General features: G+C 43.0%; 1 protein-coding gene across 1 annotated transcript; it reads left to right on the top strand.

Moving 5' to 3' along the window:
* Nucleotides 1-14,822: 14,822 nt before the first annotated feature.
* LOC143809391 (uncharacterized) lies at nucleotides 14,823-15,955 on the top strand. The gene has a single exon (XM_077292460.1). The coding sequence runs from the start codon at nucleotides 14,853-14,855 to the stop codon at nucleotides 15,942-15,944; it is 1,092 nt and encodes a 363-aa protein (XP_077148575.1). The 5' UTR covers nucleotides 14,823-14,852; the 3' UTR covers nucleotides 15,945-15,955.
* The last annotated feature ends 2,069 nt before the right edge of the window (nucleotides 15,956-18,024 follow it).

Genomic DNA, 18,024 nt, shown 5'->3' with positions numbered 1-18,024 from the left:
CTGGGGATTTATCAGGCTGCCATTTTAGCTTACAAATACTGAGGTAAAAATACTGACCAAATAACGTGTGAACGAGGGCTAATACAGGAGGAGATGGCATACAGCTATATACTATATACAGGAGATGACACACAGGTATATACTATTTACAGGGGAGATGACACACAGGTATATACTATATACAGGAGGAGATGACACACAGATATATACTATATACAGGAGAGATGACACACAGGTATATACTATATAGAGGAGGAGATGACATACAGGTACATACTACATACAGGAGGAGATGACATACAGGTATATACTATATACAGGAGGAGATGACACACAGGTATATACTATATACAGGAGCAGATTACCTACAGGTATATAGTATATACAGGAGGAGATGACACAGGTATATGCTATGTATAGGAGGAGATGACATACAGGTATATACTATATACAGGAGATGACACACAGATATATACTATATATAGGTGAGATGACACACAGGTATATACTATATACAGGAGATTACATACAGGTATATCTAATATATAAAGCTGAATGTGTGTATGTATGTATGTGTGTATGTCCGGGATTGGCATCTGTACCGTCGCAGCTACAGCCACAAAATTTTGCACAGTCACACGTCTGGACCCCGAGAGCGTCATAGGCTATGTTGTGAGGTGAAATTTTAACCCCGCGCGTTCCAATTCACCAAACAATTTTGCTCCTATCTACATAATGGGGAAAAAGTGAAGGGAAAAGTGTTGGAGGAAAATTGACAGCTGCCAGATGTGAACAATGAGGACTTAAAGAATGAGAGCGATGGCGACAAAGAGTATATACCGTACAGTTGCTAAGGTGGGGCCCCGACATGGGATACTCACCACACACGGGGATATGAACACAAACACAAAATGCGCCACACACTACCACGTGCTTGAACACATATACCACCCTCAGCACACATTTCACCACACACACACACCAACCTCGCCACATAAAAGTCGAAACACAAAAGTCACCACTCAAAACTCGCTACATGCAAAACTCGCCATATGCAAAACTAGGCTCACGCAAAACTCGCCACACGTGCAAAACTCACCTCATGGAAAACTCACCTCATGCAAAACTTGCACACACAGAAAAATTGCCACATGTACAAAAGTTGCACCACATGCAAAAGTTGCCTCACACAAAACTTGCACATACTCAAAATGCACCACACATAAAACTCGCCACGCGCAAAACTCGCCATGCACAAATCTTGCTGCACACAACTTGCTACACTAACCTGTCACATGCAACTCAACACACAAAATGTTGCTACACGCATGTCGCCACACAAAACTCATCTCACAAAAGTCGCTACATGCATGTCGCCACACGCAACTCAACACACACAACTTGACACATAAAACTCGCCCTAAAACACACACAAGTCTGGTATTGTCCTTCAAAAATAAAAATCTGATTAATAAGCAAACTACAAGAGCAACAAATGTACCATATAGGAAATACGGCAGCTGTCAGTCACATGACCTGTCTATTATGTGTATGTGTGAGCTAATATATACTGCCAGGGGGGAGGGCTTCCTGTTGGCTGGGGATTTATCAGGCTGCCAATAGCAACCAATCACAGCTCAGCTTCTATTTTGCTACAGTTAATTAACCTGAGCTCTGATTGGTTAATATAGGCAACAAAGACATTCTCAGTATAACAAAGCTAATATATGTTGTGAAATGCTTCTATTTGCTTAGTTTTTGCCTTTTAATAATTACATTTCTATCTATTTGTTTTGTGGTTTTTGTGTGCAGAATAAATTTTTGTTAACACATTCTATTTTGCTAACAGCAGTCATTAACCCGGGCGAAGCCGGGTAGTACAGCTAGTTAGTATATATAATTTTATTCTAGATCCATATCCTATAATCTGTGTCCTCCTTCACTGTTTCATGTGGAGAACGTGTCCTACGTCATCCACTTAGCACCCCCAAGATCGCTCCTGAGCAGACATGTACTTCTCTCCGCCCTTCTGAGAGCAGAGCAATGTACTGTAATGCAGATGCTCTCGGGAGAGGTCGAAGAGCACCAATGACCTGGAAACAAAGCTCGGCAGGGCAGAGAGCAGTATGCCTACGCAAGAGCAAAATTGGGAATGCTGTGTGGATGACTAAGGACGTGTCGTCCACATGAAGCAAGCTGGAGAATGGCGATTGCGTGGGATAGGGGAGGTGCCGAAACAAGACCAGCGATGCCCCGAAGTCTGGACCACTCCTTTTGGGGAGGACATTTTTATAATGGGTAATTTTTTTGGTTCGATAGAGAGGGTTGGGGACTCTTAAGCGGCTTGCTAGACTGCTGTAAAAGACTGCTGTAAAAGGTGTGCAAGTTGGTGGCCATAGTTTGTTGGGAAAACCTGGTGCCAGGATCTCCTTAAGAGATCATCAATATCATTATGGTGGATAACTCCTAGAAGTTACTGTCCATAGGACCCATTAGTATGTTATAAAAAGGGGGCACCCAATTGATTAGCCATCATTCTCCATTGCGTAGGTGTACAAATCTGTCCTTTCTTACCTTTTTTCCCCCTTTAGGCTCAAACATATCCCGAGATGTATGGCACAAGAAAACCTAGAGAAAAACATGATTTCATGTTACTCTGTCATGAGCGGTTTGCACTCTTTACATATGGTCACCCAGTGGTGGTGATGTGGTTTGAGGTCTGTCCAGGGATTTGCTACCATACTGCAATATTATATTGAATTTTGTTTTGAGATTTTGGCATCCTTAGCAGAAAAGGTAGAGTGGACACCTGAATTAACATGCATAATATGGTCACATAGGTTATGGTAGGTGTTGGACACACGTCATTACAAAAAAGAAAAGGAATAGGTCATTAAAGGGGATCACCTGAGGCAGGAAAATTGTCAAATAAAAATAATCATTTTTTTATGCTGTGTTTTTAATGTCTTGTTTTTTTTTTTGCTAAGTCGTCACACATGCTTAAACATACAAAAGGCTCATAATGGAGCCAACCATCTAAGACAAAACTCCAAAGTGTATGTAATATGTACAGTACCCTAGTTTCTATATAAACAGCATATCAAGATGATGTGTCCTATGCCCAATAAATATCCATCTGTGCAGTGTTTGAAACGAATGCATAACTGCTTGTTTTTATTAGCTTCACTCCGTTTTAGAACCAATACTCACAATATACGGTACCTCAGAAACATGGATGAAATAAAGCAGAAATCATATAAGCGAAAATGCATTAAAAAACGTGAAAAACATACCCATATGAGGCACATAAGATTTTGGAAAATATAGGCATAAATAGCCAAGGTTAATATGTCAAGGTTCCAAAATAGCATCAATTAGCAGCGAGCTGAGTAGCAGGTCACAATTGAGCATGTAAAGGTTAGAGGCACAGGCAAAGCAGACCACCCATGTCCAATAGCATGGAGTGGTACTAGCAATAAAAGGGACCCATACGGAGTTAAGCCAGGTTGGACAAATACCCGACGCGTGTCACCACCCTCAGTGGCGGTGTTGGGCAGACCTCGCTGCCGAAGGGATGAGCGCAAGGCTTAGGACATCAACGCTGATCCATCCTGTGCCAGTGGTGGTGATGGCTTCAGACTTTCTAGTTCGTCTGCATCTGTCATTCTGGAAACAGGAAGTGGGGGAAAAAGAAGGAAAGAGTGTGATGTCTACACATGTAATGCACAGGAAAGTTTTCTATCTGGGCTGGTGTATCACTTAAAGTTGTGTTGTGGTCAATACCGCCTTGGAGATCTGCACTAGCACACACAACTTTGCCTGAAATGTTCCTTAGATTCAGTTCTGTTCATCTCGGTGACCACCACACCATTACTGCATAATTGATAGATTGGCTTTTGGGCTGTGCACTTCATTCTGACCAGCAGATGGCAGCAGCTACTATTTCATATAGTCCTGTAATTGTGTCCCAATCACCGGGTGATCTACTCCTCTGACCATGGTGGCCAACCATCCAGGATATAAATTTTTTTTTTTTTTTTTTTTTTTTTAACAGACAATAATGTAAAAAAAAGTTGTTTTTTGTTTGAAGCAGTATCAACATAGGCTACTTTCACACTAACGTCGTACGACGCACGTCGCAATGCGACGTGCCAACGCATGCAGTGATAAAAAAAAACCGGGAGCAGCGGATGCAGTTTTTCAACGCATCCGCTGCCCCATTGTGATGTCTGTGCATAATGCATAACACACTGCGGGCTGGGATTCAGTAGCTGGGTGGCCGCACTGCCCGCACAGGCGCAGTCTGCAACCCAGCAGGTGAGGTCAGACGGCCAATGCTCAATGCGCCTGCCCAAGGCAGAAGAGCACAGCGCAGGCGCCGGATTTCCGAGGAAAACAGCGCTGAGGGGGCGGCGACCAGCGCCCCAGAAGATATGACTGACGGCAGTTTGGCGCTTCAAAGAGAGGGGTTCAGACCTGCCTCCAGGTCTAAAGAAAGTTATTTGGCCATTATTATAAATACCTTTTATGGGGAATAACAGCAACAAAAACTAAAAGAGCCACCTTGGTAGAATGCAGCTTTACTGCTGCACAAGGTGGCTCTTTTAGTTTATAACGGCTGGAGGGGCTGACTGTCCCTTTAAGTGGTTGGATACCGGGATGGGATTTTATCTAACACCTCTCACGATTTGATCATGGATTGCTGGTGGGTTGTCATGAAGACCTTCAGATCTGTCATATTAGTTTGGTGATTGTAACAGGCAGTATACAACATGTACACTGCAATATGCAAGTATTGCAGTGTATATTTTATGTGTGTAATCAAGCTCATTCATGGTCAAGTCGCCAAGTAATACTTAGAGGTTCACCACTACTTTTACATTGATGCCATATTCTTGCTCAGCCGGGGTCCGGAGCTCTGTGTCCCCGCCGATAAGCGGTTTTCGGTGGCCGCCGGCCGGGAGTACTTACTTGTGGAGCTTGGCCGTCTACACATCCACCTCCTAATCAATTCAATAGGTGGCGGATAACAGCTGATCGGCAGGGGTGTCGAGGGGCCGGGCCCAGTGGATCTGACGTTCAATAGGACATCAATGTAAAAAGAAAATTTAAATTTTGAAAATTAAAAAATATTTTTGGATGTAAACAAATGAAAAGAAAAAAGGTACACATTCATAGCGCAACTTGTAGTGAAATGATCGTAATCAATTATTGTTATTGTCTGTATTTGCAGACGAAGCGGAAAGAAGAAATGGCACTGTAAACATGAAATAAGATTCTGCTTGTAAGAAGGGAATCTTGGCATATGCTCTTACCCCGGGGTGTTGTGTAAGTCATGGGCACAAATCCATATAGGTACGTTGGTGATACAGGAATTCAGGTTTTAAGCTTTGTTAGATCATCAGGGGTATCCTCCAAGTGCGGTAACCAATGTTAGGCAGTCGTAGACCAAGCTCCAGATTAAAGATGTGTAGAGATGAAAATCTCAAACAATTGGACTTTATCTGCTGTATAGTAGTTTTGTTTTATTGACATAAAAGCATACAAGTTTCTGATCTGGATGGCAGCCTTCATTGGGTGCAATCTATGTAGCCGACTAAGTCCAATTACGTTGATGAAGCATTGCCTGTGATTGGCAAAAAATGTATTATATGAAATTATATACCGTAATTACTTGCACATTGTTTAGCCAAAAAATAGACAAGGAAGGGAAAAAAAGTGTTTTTTTCTAGATTTTGCGGCCTTTAAAAAAAAAAATAAATAAAAAGGAATCAAAGTTGCATGAACTCAAAAATGATAGCAATGCGGATGTTAATTTAGCCCACAAAAAAAAACAAAAATAAAGGAGCTCTCACATCTCCGATAACAGAGGGAAAAAAAGTGATGTTGACACACAATCAAATATTTAATTCAATCTTTTTACTTTTGTTTTTTATTGTGGAAAAGTAGTACAACATATAAGCTATACGATTTTTCCATAATCGCAGTGGCCCAACAGAAAATTTAACGTTTTACTTATTCCAATTGATGGATAGTGAAAACAAAACCCAGAAATTGTGAAATTTCTGTTATTTTTTCTTACCTACCACCCCTCAAATAAATGAATTCAAAACATATGTGCAACAATATGGTACCATTAAAAAAAAAAAGCAAAAAAAACAAACTGGGGCTACAAAAGTAGAAACTCACACATCTAAATTGATGGAAAAATAAAGTTATGGCTCTAGAAAGACTGGAAATAATTAAAAAAAAAGTGTGTATATAAATGTATATATTTGGGTCACAAAAAGTGGTATCCTTAAACTATATGCCATCCCTACTATGACTTTTTTCTTGGCAGTTTAGGACCGGCTCCCCGGGTGAATGACTTATTGTGGTTCATGGAGTTGTCTCCTGACCTCGCACCATCTGATGATATTCTGAGCGTAATCCGCTCTATGTTTAGCATTCTCTCCTTACATTGTTTTCTGCACACAATGTTCCCTGTCTCTTCAGATCCGTACACTGACTTTCAATTGATTTCTTGAACATGACTCATTTGATGGAGAACTTGAAAACTGTTCTGAATGAGACAGAAAAACTATCCTAATTTCACCAAGGCTTTGTTTTTTTTTTATTGTAAATATTTGCACAAAGCAAACAGGGCTCATAAGAGACGATCCCTGCCAAGACCACAAAGATGCAAGAGAAGATCAAATGTCACGCTTCTTAAAAGACTCCATGGACTGGTACCGTCATATGTGATGTAATACACTTGTTTTTTTTAAGTTAATGTTTATTTTTAACCTTTCCTCTTTTTCACCCAGGGGCAGGACGGTATTGTGGGGAAAAAGTTAGAACATTGTAAATGGGTGTTTGTTTGGCCACACGGTTAACATGCATGAAATAGAAGAGGTAGGGTTCGATGTACCGCTCTGCTCTGATCCTGTGTAAACAGAAGGAGAAGTTCTACAGTCTCTATAAAGGATCGGTGCAAACCAGAAACGTGTCAACATTCTGTCAATAAGGTACTACCTTTTAAAGAGGCTGTAGCACTTGCCCTTCTCTTTACACAGGAGCAACACAGAATGCCAAACTTTAGATCTTCTATATCACTCACTATATGTCAAGTTTTTTTTTTCCTCTAGCAAGATGGCGCCGCCTGCACAGTAGCAGCTGTCGGATCGCCAGCGCCATTATCAAACTGATATTTTTTTAATGAATTTATGGGTACTATCAAAAAGAATTAAATGCATATTATGGATGAAATCGTGGCGCCTGCCTGCAGAAGGGGATTTTTTTTCTTTTTAATTTTATATAATATTTATGTAAACTAGGGGGTGGGGCAGGTCAGTGAGGGATCAGTCAATATGAAAAAGTCTAGCACTCAACTTAAGCATGAATAGTAGATTTATTCGTAGCACTTGACGTCCTGAGTCCTGGTTTCTTCTTATATTTCTGTCCCCGTCTTGTTTTCTTCTGGGGTAACCGCGTTGTCCTAAAAAAGGAGGTGGCATCGAGGATGATGATCCTTGTTCGTGTTCCGATCCCGAGGTGGAGAGATCTGAGGAAGTAGGCTGGTTGGTGCGCATATTCGTGCGCCGAGAGCTGTCCTGCCATCTGTATACTCTATTATTCCTATAGTCCTCTGCGTCCCTGGCAAATTTGTTGCGCTTTCTTAATTCAATATCCTTCTTGTGGCGGTTGATGCGTTCTTGGACTTCAGCTTTAAGGGAATTTAGTTCATCTGGCGTGCCTGTCGTGGACAATTGGGCTTCAATAGTTTTAATTTTTTCTGAGTTGTCTGAAATGGCTCATTGAAGATGTTCTACTGTCAGTGTAATTAGATCCAAAGAACACTTATTAAGGATGTGCTCAAATTTTGCGCAAAAATCAGGTGATTCTCTAAAGAGTGTAGGGCGCAGAGGAACCCGTAAGCCTCTAGGGATGCGTTGCACCCGTAGATACTCCGAGAGGGTGGCACAATGTAATTCAAGGTTCACCATGGATCTAAGTTCACGTTCCAAATCCCTCCCACGGATTTCCCATGGTGGGATGACTAGAAACTCACTCGATTTGTTGTATGAAAACGTGGAAAGGGTGGACATGACCTTTAAAGTCTAGCACTCAACTTACGCATGAATAGTAGATTTATTCGTAGCACTTGACGTCCTGAGACTTTTTCATATGGTTTGGGAACCTAGTCTCAGCACCACTATATAGCAGTGCACACGGTGTTTATAGTCACGTGTACTTTCCCGTACGTGTTTGCACGCTATAAAGGTCATGTCCACCCTTTCCACGTTTTCATACAACGCAGAGGAAACCGCAAATATCCTCGCCCAAACTAAACAATCGAGTGAGTTCCTAGTTCCATCATCCTCAATGCCACCTCCTTCTTTTTTAGGACAACGCCGTTACCCCAGAAGAAAACAAGACGGGGACAGAAATATAAGAAGAAACCAGGACTCAGGACGTCAAGTGCTACGAATAAATCTACTATTCATGCTTAAGTTGAGTTCTAGACTTTTTCATATTGACTAGATGGTTTGGGAACCTAGTCTCAGCACCACTATATAGCAGTGCACACGGTGTTTATAGTCACAAGTGAGGGATCAGTGACCTGTCAGCAGTCTTCATTATGAATACCTAATTAAAGCACCACATGAAGACCTCTCATATGCCGCCCTGAAGCATGAGAATGTAATTAACTCAAAACTGAAAATAAAGATTAAACATCAACCGCAAGACTGATTTAATCAATGAAGGTATCATTTTAATCTGCATAATGGCGCCAACCTGACTCTGTCTGCAGGTTACTGTGCACAATCCTACTGACAGGTTCCCTTTAATGTAAACTGTGCTGCAAAATTGGTTTTCCAAGGTTTGTCCTTACAGAGGACCTGTTACCAAAGTGGACAGTTTTTACTCTAATCTTTATTACCACTGATCCCCTGATTATCACCAACTATGCAGTTCCAGATATGTGGGCCTTTTTATTCAGTGCTTATTTTTATGGACTTTACTGAGAGGGCATTCTTTACAGAGTAATAACGCAGAACAGTTAAAGACCCACCGACAGGGAATCCTGTAAGACTACTTTCACATTAGCGTCGTGCACTGCACGTCGCAATGCGACGTTGCGGCGCACCGACACATACTGTGCAAGCGCCGCACAACGGGGGAAGCGGATGCTGTTTTTCAACGCATCCGCTGCCCCGTTGTGAGGTGCGGGGAGGCGGGGGCAGAGTTCCGGCCGCGCATGCACGGTCGGAAATACTGGACATGACGCTCCAAAAAACGTTACATGCAACTTTTTTTGGTGGCGACGGTCCGACGCAACACGACGCAACAGTCGCATGACGGTTGCGACGTGTAGCAATGCGTCGCACTGCGTCACTAATGCAAGTCTATGGAGAAAAAACGCATCCTGCAAGCACTTTTGCAGGATGCGTTTTTTCTACAAAACGACGCATAGCGACGTGCAGTGCACGACGCTAGTGTGAAAGTAGCCTAAGCCACAACCTATTGGTAATTAGCATAAAAAGTAGCACTAAATAAAAAGTCCAGTATCTCTGGAACCATATAATGGATTTTGAAAAAAAATTATTACTCAATGGAGTGGCAGGAATAAAATATGATGGAAACTAGCAACCTTTGACCTGATAACAGGCCTTCTTCTAACATCTTTATATTTTTATGGATTTCAGTCTAGTATATAAAATCCTATGGCAAGTGACAGGGCCTCTTTATTACCATGGGCATTGGCTAACACTTAGTTGATGGCTCACTACAGCCCAGGACTTATTTTTCCTCCTAGTTTTATTATAAGGAGGTGTCTTGCTTTATTTTTGGATGTTGTTTTCTACCTCTCCTTCAGCAGTCACAACTTTCATCCCATGCCGAGTCTTCTTGAGTACAGATGTCTCTCCTCAGGCGGTCTGTGGATCGTAGAACATCACGGAGAGTTGAGCCAAACCTGTTTCACAATAACAAAAGGGAGGAGGGCAAAATGCAGCCAAACTGCTCCCAAAACTTAGTATCAGAAGTATGATGAATCATTTTAGATAAAGATGTGCTCCAACTTGTCAGACTTTTGACTACAGTTTTATGAGAATAAATAAACTTGGTCATTAAACATTAATCTCCATCCATTGTGGAGCTTTAATATAAGCTTGTGATACTTTATTATGTACTCTGTACCTGAAGAATCATAATTCACTGTATATTTTGAAAGAAAAAGTCCTTTGGTTTTACTTGATCGGTGATATCCCAGAGGGATTTTCAGCCAGTCTTTCACAGTAATGACCTATAAATATGCATTCTTAAGCCGTTACATTTTCACCCTTCTCTTCTGCATTGCTTGTGTGTCAATTTTCACCATAGTTTTAACATTATATTCATCTAGTGGAGAGTGCTACAGAGATAGCTGCCAGTTACTATATAGGACTGTCCACTGGACTCTTAAATTGCTAAGTAGGACTGCCCACTGGACTCTTAAAGCAAACCCATCACCAGATTTGGCTGATATGAGGTAAAGTTACCACCGTTAGAATGCTGCCCCCAACCCGACCGGAATGAGAAGAAAAAGAACTTTTATACTACTTCTAAACTGTGGGGTCGGTCCGGTCCCAGGGGCATAGCTGGTCTTGGTCCAGTGCCTCCCTTCTACTTTCGATGCCGTCCTCCTTCTTGCTTCATATGGATGATGCGTCCCTACAAGTGATGAGCGAATATACTCGTTACTCGAGATTTTCCGACCATGCTCGGGTGTCCTCCGAGTATTTGTAAGTGCTCGGAGATTTAGTTTTCCTTGCAGAAGCTGAATGATTTATATCTGTTAGCCAGCTTGATTACATGTGGGGATTCCCTAGCAACCAGGCAACCCCCACATGTACTTATACTGGCTAGTAGATATAAATCATTCAGCTGCGGCGATGAAAACTAAATCTCCGAGCACTAACAAATACTCGGAGGACCCCCGAGCATGCTCGGGAAATCTCAAGTAACGAGTATATTAGCTCATCACTAGTCCCTACATCATCCACACAGTCCCTGTACTTTGCTCTAGTACGCCTGTGCAGGAGCATGATGCCGAGTAGACTGTGTGGATGACATAGGGGCACGTCATCCACATGAAGCGAGAAGGAGAACGGCATTGCAAGAAGTGAACTTCCAATTTCAGTGCCTTTCCTTAGGTCTGGCCTCGTCTCCCAGGGTCTTAATGAAACTGGTTGCAGAAATTGTAGCCTTTCTAAGGCAGAAGGGTGTCATTATAATCCCAAACTTGGATGACTTCCTGCTGATAGCCAACTTGGTGGAAGAACTTCAGGCTCACAAGATGAGGACGATGGCAACTTTGGGGCATCTAGGTTGGATCCTAAATCTGAAGAAATCTGACGTAGAGCTAGGATCCAGAAAGATTTTCCTGGTTGTCCTACTGGATTCCAATTTAAGAACATCCTTCCTACCAGAGTAAAAACAGGTCCCTAAAGGACAAGGTCCAACTGTTCCTGAAGGGTCACAGTTTGATCAGGAAGGCGTTGAAGATCCTAGGGCTACTAACATCTTGTATTCCTTGCGTTCGGTGTTCCCAGATCCATCCCAGGAGTCAACAGAGGACTATCCTATCCTCTTAGGACAGACGCCATGTTACGCTTGAGAGAAGAATCTGCTTACCCCTGGCAGTAAGGAAATCACTGCTCTGGTGGACGGTTTCCAGGAAACTTTGGCAGAGAATCCCATGGATTTCCTCACCCTGTGTAGTACTTACCACGGATCCCTGCAAGGAAGGTTGGGGAGTGCACCTGTAAGGGAAGATATTCCAGGGATGTTGGCCTCCAAACAATCAGTCTCAGTCGTCAAATTACAGAGAACTTTATGTTGTGTGGGAAGCCCTGAAGCAAAATCGCTCACTATTAAAAGTTCGGCATGTGAAGATCATGTCAAACAACATGACAAGTGTCCTTCCTGCACCATCAGAGAGGCCCAAGACATTGAGTACTTCAAGATTTGTCCTCAGTCATCTTTGCCTGGGCAGAAAAAAACTGTCCTTTCAATCTCAGCTGTTTGTCTGTTAAAGTTCTCCAGGCAGTAGTCTCACCCTAAGTGCTCCTACTCACTTGCGTGAAACTTGGATGAGTCTTGCACAGCAATACCCGGTACTGTACCCAGCACAGAGGAGCGGAGCGTGCAGCTGCATGTATTCCTATGTGGCTGCACGCTCCGATCTGAGTGCCGGCAGCAGAGCCGGGTTTTACCATGCGAGACTCATCCGAGTTGCTCGCAAGTGAGTAGGAGCCCTAAGAGGTACTTTGGTATTCTCCATGTTGCTGTCAGGAGGGACGTCCTGGGAAACTGGATTAGACCAACCGGTAATTATGTTTCCAGGTGTCCATCCTGACAGCACGGTTAGTTCCCTCCCTGATGAATTTCCAATTACTATTGCGTCTTAACGTTGTATGGGAGTTTAATAAATTTAAGTTGCATTAATCATGGTGTATTACTTGGAAAAGCACTGAGGGAGTTCGGTGGGTGGGGCCTTTTAACCTCTCCATCTGTTTCCTGTCCCTGCAAAGATGAGAAGGACGACCTCCATGGTGCTGTCAAGCTGGACTTCTGGAAACATAATTACCAGTAGGTCTAATACCAGTTTTTTCTCTTGCAGGTCAGGTTGGGGATGATATACAGCATTCTATAATGCGGTATATCAGGCCTAAATGGTGTTGGCCTTACCTCATATGGGCCAGAGCTGGTGGCAGGTTCCCTTTAAATTGCTAATTGGATCCGCCCACTGGACTCTCAAATTGCTCAGTAGGAACAACCCCTAGACTCTAAAATTGCTAAGTGGGACCACCTACTGGACTCTTGAATTGTTGAGAAGGACTGCACACTGCACTTTTAAATTAAGTAGGACCACCCACATGACCCCTATACACTTTAAGAGAAAGTATTCCAATGATTTAAATACAAGTTACACTGAATATTATTCATAAATCTATTAATCGCTCTACTTATCTCCTCCTGCTCTACAACATGCTGTCCTTAGGCAGGACTACATGAACAAATTGACAGGTTTCCTTTAATGTCTAAAGGTACTACCGTTATTTCACTGAATAGGTGAAAAATGTGACGCCACCTGTGGTTCTCGGTCAGAGGTGACTGACGCTGCTTAAAGGGGTCCTCTGGGGGCGATGGTGCTGCAGCAAAGATGGTGTCACTTCCTACTGGTGAAGCGGTGTCCCCAGGGCTCCCGGTGTATTTGGCAGGGATGGTGAATGCCGCAAATAATTGGAGGACACAGGGTTGCAGTCTGGTTTACTGAGATGGTATTCAGCCTCGGTCCAGGGTACCGGTCACAGGTGCAGGCAGGGTCCGGCTGGCTTGGAAGCGAGTTCAGAGTCCAGCTTTACCAGGTGGAGTTAAAAGTCTTCCTCTTAGCGAGGTGGTATTATAGTCCCTTACTGCCTATGGCTTCTTAGCAAGGTCCTCTCAGTTATCTCTGTCCTTTATTGAAGTGGGACACAAACCCGAATGACAGGTGACTCGAGCCTTTTTATAGGGTCTCTATCATGACCCGGGCTCTATATGTCACTGTGTCTCCTGGGTATTAGGGCAGACAGGTTACATGTAGTCTAGCTGTCCTATCGATTTCTGCTGTGCCTCCTAGAGTATGACACAACCTCAGTCTTCCGGTTACCGGTGTCTGCTCTCTATCAGGGAGGTAGCCCAGTCGCAGATATTCTCCCTTGTTGTCACTCTCCTGTGCTTCGCTCTCCGGCATGTTAGCTAAAGGCTGTTCTTCCTTCTGTATCTCGCTATCTAGGAGCTCCAGCACCTCAGGCTGTACGGCCCCTCACCCGTCCTTCTGCCTCAGACTGGTCCAGTCTGCTGTCTGGCACCAACTGTCTAATTCTTCCCAACTGCCTAGCAACTAACTCCTCCCGACCAGAGAGAGCAGCTCCCCTGAAGTCGGGTGTAGAGCTCCCCCTTCTGGCCTGGAGTCAGAACGGTGTTGTATGTGCTGATTACCTGTCAAAAAGGAATCCTCCATCGCTTTCAAGCATGACATCACTCTCCCTGTGAGGAAAGCAATGCCACTGTGACAACCAGGACCCTGGGGCATCACATATGGAAGAACATGATGTTTGTTTGCCTTCCAAACCCATTCTGGCATTTCCTTACCTCCTGATTTACAAGCCATCTACTTTGCTTGGAGAGTTGAGTTTTGCACAGGTTCTTCCCATACAATATCAAAGGGTGTGAGACCAACAAGGGCTATGCCCATTATCTCCGAGGACCCCAGCTGCATAGTTTGCTTCTACAATATATACAATTTTATATAGTGGATTTCAGCACTCTATAATATAAGACAATTGTGCTGCCAGGGTTTGCAGAAGAGTCACAGTTGCAGATCACTGCGCTACACACTATTTTAAAATTGGTATCTCACAGGGTCATGCTCCTATGATCAGGTCACTATGCATTCACTTAATTATCCCGAAGCATGTCACCAGCACTTTACAGGGAAACGACACATTAAGTATATACATTGTGACATGTAATCAGCTTATAATGACCTTATCCTTTTGATTGGCTGCCTGATTTTGCGGTGGCCCATTCACATTCATCTAAATGACGGCCATCGCATTTCAATCCCAACTATGCTGCCAGACTACGATTCAAGGATCTTTACTATGATTTATTCTAGAATGTCTATCATTTCTGTCATCTTCTGTGGATATTTTGCTGAGGCAAGCAACGATGTGAGTAACACTACCTGCTCTGTTGCCTGCCGGTGTTCTGATGATGACGAGGTTTTTTGTTATAAAGTTGGGCTTAGAAGTCTACCTTCAGATCTGCCTGCTTCCTCCATGCTGCTTAACCTGGCCGGGAACATCATTCGGATCCTTCCTTATAACACTTTTCGTGACGTACCAGCACTTCAAATCCTATGGCTCAATCAGAACAACCTGACTTTCCTGTACCCTGGTGCTTTTATTGCTCTTGGCAACTTAAAAGAACTAAATCTTAGCTGGAACCCAAGATTGACCTACCTCCATGCTCACACCTTCCGTGGCCTCTTTAGCCTCATCTCTTTGGATCTGTCTCATTGTAACATCTTTGACATCCACCCTCTTGTGTTCTCTCACGTGTCATCTTTGGAATTTCTTGATTTAGGCTCCAATAAGATGCAATACATCCCACAGGCATTGAGGAAACTTCACAACTTGACCAGGTTATCTCTGGAAAACAATTGCATAAGAGCAGTAGGAAAAAATTCCTTCAAATTTCAACTGGGCTTGGAAGATCTTAATCTACGAAGAAACCGGATTTGGAGCATTCAAGTTGAAGCCTTCAGCCAACTGAATAAACTGAGCGTGCTAAATTTAGGACATAACTCAATATCCCATTTGCCTAATCAGCTTTTTAGTGGATTAGGCCAGTTAAGGATTATGTACCTACAAGCTAACAAGATTGATCAAGTCAACTGCTCTTTTAACAGTCTCGTCCAATTGAAAAAATTACATCTTAATAACAATCGTATAACACAAATCACGCACAACGCTTTCTCATCCCTGAAACAACTTCAGTTCCTTCAGCTGAACAAAAATAACTTGACCTCTCTTCCTAGTTATCTGTTCTCTCGCATGCCCAAGCTGAAAGGTGTCTTTCTTTCTTATAACCCCTGGAGCTGTGACTGTAGCCTGGCTTGGATTGCCAACTGGATGGTAAACTACGAAGGAACAATCCGAGGTTTGAACTGTGTCTTTGCATTGTCCTACAGGACAACCTCGGAGGTCTTCACTCACAATGGAGTGGTTTGTATCCAAGATGACATGGCTGAGGAAGACACATGTCTGGAAAGCTTGATAGATTCTGCCCCAGAATTAACTGTTTATTTTTACTTTTTCACTATTCTACTAGGTGTAAGCCACTTTATCTTCTGTGTAAGTTTACTATGAATTTGTGTTTAGACCTGACATGTATAGAATGGATTGACTTTCCTTGAGTCGATATCGAGGAATCTAAAATGAATACATCTGTTTGTATCTGGTTCTGTGTACTTGTATTTTGTCTTTCTCTGTATCTGTGTAAGCTGCTATATAGAGAAAATCAAGTCAAAATTATGTGCTGATACATGTAGTGAAGAAAATCATGGCAAATTATGGGTTCTAGAAAACTCAGAGCTATTTGGCATGTATGAACTAAGCATAATGAAGCATAACATATCTCTTATGGTAAGTAGTTATATTCTCCAAATACCAAAGCACATTTCTTAAAATTGCATTTTGTTCCTCTATTAACATACCTGGAAAGGCAGGAGTAAATTGTTAATTAATTGCCCCTATTCAATATTGTATGTCCCATTCCCGAGCCAAAATGGCACTGTCAGAATTGATTGGACATTGTCACATCCTACTGACAAAGATAATGATACCCAATTGCTACACACATATATTTCAAGTAAGAATGACAGAGGAATGGCACAATGCACAGTTCTAAGAAAAGATATTCCAGTATTAAATTTTAGGGGGAATGCGAGTATCTTCTAAATGTGTTTCAGCACTGACCAATTCCTGCATGGGGTCAGAACCTGGTCCAGTGATGGAACATATAGGGGCTGATTTATTGTTCACCAGTCTTGAAGGGACAGCTGTTTTTTTACCTGAAATGTGTGTAACTGCTGCCAAACATCATTTTTGTCTTAATCAGCAGGAAGAGTATGACCCATAACATAAAACATAACTTTTACTAATATGGTTAAAATAGACAATATTTAAACAATTAAACGTGCTCACGCCGAAAACTGTGCAGGATAAAAACTGGTTCGATCTCACCGATTTGTAGACGTGGTATACCCACACGGATGAAAGCAGGTCCCACGGGGGGGTCCAGTGTAGCACAAAAGATACTGGGGTAGGGGACAGGTTCCCTAATCCCCTGTCGTACCCCAGCAAATAACTCCTGTCCTGACAAGGACAGGCCCAAGTAAGCCCTGCTATGGACACCCCCCACCAATAACTAGTAACCAACGCCTCCCAAGGGAGGCGTTGGTTACTAGTTATTGGTGGGGGGTGTCCATAGCAGGGCTTACTTGGGCCTGTCCTTGTCAGGACAGGAGTTATTTGCTGGGGCACGACAGGGGATTAGGGAACCTGTCCCCTACCCCAGTATCTTTTGTGCTACACTGGACCCCCCCGTGGGACCTGCTTTCATCCGTGTGGGTATACCACGTCTACAAATCGGTGAGATCGAACCAGTTTTTATCCTGCACAGTTTTCGGCGTGAGCACGTTTAATTGTTTAAATATTGTCTATTTTAACCATATTAGTAAAAGTTATGTTTTATGTTATGGGTCATACTCTTCCTGCTGATTAAGATATACTTACCCTAAGAGTTGTGCAACAGTCTGGTATATCCAAACTGCAGCTGCTAATTTAAACATCATTTTTGCAATTGGGTTTCAGTAAAAATTTTGCACAGTTTCCCTTCTTTAGCTGCAGTGTTGCACTGTCTAATGCTGGCTGAAGAGAGTTAGCTGAAAATCCGTCGGTCAGCCAGCTGTAACGGAGTGACAATAAGAGCTTGCTCACACCACAGTATGGCCTCTTTCACATTTCCGTCAGTACGGGGCCCTCGCAAACCGTCGGCCCGACGGACGTTGTGCAAAATATTGCACAACGTGGACAGCGGATGCAATTTCCCGACGCATCCGCTACCCATTATGAAGTCCGGGGAGGTGGGGGCGGAGTTCCGGCCGCGCATGCGCGGTCGGAAATGGCGGATCCGATGGACAAAAAAACGTTCCATTTAACTTTTTTTGTCACGACGGACCACAAAAACCCGACGCATCCGTTGAAAGACGGATGCGACTTGTGGCCATCCGTCGCAATCCGTCGGCCAATAAAGTCAATGTCAAAAAAACGCATCCTGCGGGCACATTTGCAGGATCCTTTTTTTGCCAAAATGACGGATTGCGACGGATGGCAAAAAACGGAAGTGTGAAAGAGGCCTATAAATCGAGTTAGTGATATCCGATTT

Source organism: Ranitomeya variabilis, chromosome 2 (assembly GCF_051348905.1).
Source record: "Ranitomeya variabilis isolate aRanVar5 chromosome 2, aRanVar5.hap1, whole genome shotgun sequence".
In the NCBI taxonomy this organism is placed as follows: Eukaryota; Metazoa; Chordata; class Amphibia; order Anura; family Dendrobatidae; genus Ranitomeya; species Ranitomeya variabilis.
This window is presented reverse-complemented; position numbering and strand designations above follow the sequence as displayed.

Coding starts and splice junctions, on each gene's coding strand:
- LOC143809391 (XM_077292460.1), top strand. CDS start 14,853: ATGCTGCTTAACCTGGCCGGGAACATCATTCGGATCCTTCCTTATAAC.